Raw genomic sequence first — 2,046 nt, forward strand, 5'->3', positions numbered from 1 at the left:
ATTATCTATCCCCACTCCACTTTTCAAGCATATGGCTTTTCTTTACAGAATGTGGGGAAAAGGGGCTCTCACGAAGTATATGTTCAGAGAGAAATGGGGATGGTCAGATAAGAAGCATCTGCCTGAAAAATAGTTGGGACTATGTTTAAACGGTACTGCAAAATAGAAATTTAAGTTATATATTAGTAAATAAACGTCTCTCTGGTTAATGGGAAGGAAGAAGGTTTGCAAGGCGGGAAGGAAGGGTTTGCGAGGCAGACAGAATGACAAAGAAAAGAGGTATCAGGAGGTAAGAAAATGCACAGGATTTGGAAACTCATAGAGTCAAGAGTCAGGAAATCAAAATCCTAGATCTAAACCGTACAATCAAAATTACGACGCAGACAACCACTGCTGAATCAAAACTCCTAGTCACGTGCTTACCAGCCTGTGAAATGGGACAAGTGATACTATCGGTTCTCATCTGTAAAATAAGGATTGTGTTTTCCCCGCCTGCTTCCTGTTTTATTATACTTACAAAGTGGCACTGCGTCACTTTACGTTTAACTCGCAGGCACACAGAGGTGGCGCAGGCTGAAGACGAGGTGCCCGTCACGGGCGGGTCGCCTTCCACCACATCTTACCTGTTGCCTGCTGCCTCCGGAAAGGAACCTGGTAGGACCCGGGACCCACATGGGCCTCAGTGCTGCCACCTTCAGCCCACCTGAGCAAGCGGGAAGCCCGATCATACATAACGTCGGAGGCCGCTAGGAGGGGCACGGGTGCCGAAAAGGCATAAAAGCAAGACAGAGGCGGTGGGCAGCAAAAGGAAGCAACTGGTCTGAGGAGGCCCGGGCAGAAGTTCCCTAAATACTGGAACTTAGCGTAGGGGTTATCTCCCCACCCGCTCCTTGGTATCAGATTTCCGTCAAGTTTTCCAGCCCGGAGGTAAAATGGAAAGGAGACCAGACGTTAGACCTCTCACACACTCATCAGGTCACCAGCGAACACCTCAGACGCTCCTCCATGGAAGAAGGTTAGCGGGCAGGCGCCCGCCCTTGCGCTTCCGGCCCTGGCCCCGCCCATTTCCGGCCGTCCCGGAATCCTGAGGAGAAAGCGGGCCCTGACTCTGGGAGAGAGAGTCTCGAAGCTGCCTTCCCGGGCCGGGCTCTCGGAGCATGCGCACACCGAGCCTCGCGCCATCGCTCACTGACTCGCGTCGCCCACCCCGCCCTCCGCGGCCTGTGGGAGAGGGCGGGAGTACTTCTCACCGCGGGAACTGCTTTAGGCCCCGGGTTTTTTTTCACTGAGCAGGTGAGCCCTAGAAAACGCCTTAGAAGGGGTGAACTAAGCGACAGCTACACGTGCACGCACAGAGCAAGAGCACCTCTGATCTCATCCCGCAGAGAATCCAAACTCGTGCGAGAAACCCGGGGGGGACGGGGCCGCGACAAGAAAAGGGGAACCAGGGGACAGAGCCAGAGCCGAAAAGCTCACCAGTTGAAGCCAAGCAAGTGTAAGCGACTAAAAAGCTGCTGCTTTTGGCAGATGCCAGGCAATGGCAATACTGATTCGGCTCTTTGTTTGCTAAGCAAAGGCGTTGAGAAAGTCCAGTCCTCCCCCTCAACCAACGGGTCTCCCGACCTTGAGCAAAAGGAATCTGGCTTCTCCTTAACGTCCGAAGGAGTTTGTGTCAGAATCCACCTCTACTTGTCTCAGGACGTTTTTTCCAGCAAGATTTTTTTCCTATCCAGATTCTAAACATCCTTAAAGGCTTACGCAAATCCTACCTTGACCCTGTCTAGCCCCCAGATGAACTCTACAGTACTTTAATTTGTCCCTACTCCAAGTTTTTGTAGTATTTACACGCTGTAGGACATACACAACTTGCCACTCCATTTTGTGCGTTAATTACGTGGCTCGATTGTGCTGTATGTGTTAGAATAGTCCCCCTACGAGGCTATATCCCTCTCAAAGATGTATCTGTAATCCAATACCTTTTTTTCTATTCAATAGCTAGCTGAATAATTATTTATTCACTTAAAAAACACTTGTTGATGTATACTG

General features: G+C 50.5%; 1 protein-coding gene across 1 annotated transcript in view; it reads right to left on the reverse strand.

Annotated features, from left to right (window-relative positions):
• Positions 1-732, reverse strand: part of STPG2 (sperm-tail PG-rich repeat containing 2) — a 278,632-nt gene extending 277,900 nt beyond the window's left edge. Inside the window, 2 exon segments of the mRNA XM_012641065.1 lie at positions 47-67; positions 617-732. Coding sequence (XP_012496519.1) covers positions 47-67; positions 617-732 — 137 coding nt within the window.
• Between the last annotated feature and the right edge of the window lie 1,314 nt (positions 733-2,046).

Source organism: Propithecus coquereli, unplaced genomic scaffold (assembly GCF_000956105.1).
Source record: "Propithecus coquereli isolate 6110/MARCELLA unplaced genomic scaffold, Pcoq_1.0 Scaffold161, whole genome shotgun sequence".
Lineage (NCBI taxonomy): Eukaryota > Metazoa > Chordata > Mammalia > Primates > Indriidae > Propithecus > Propithecus coquereli.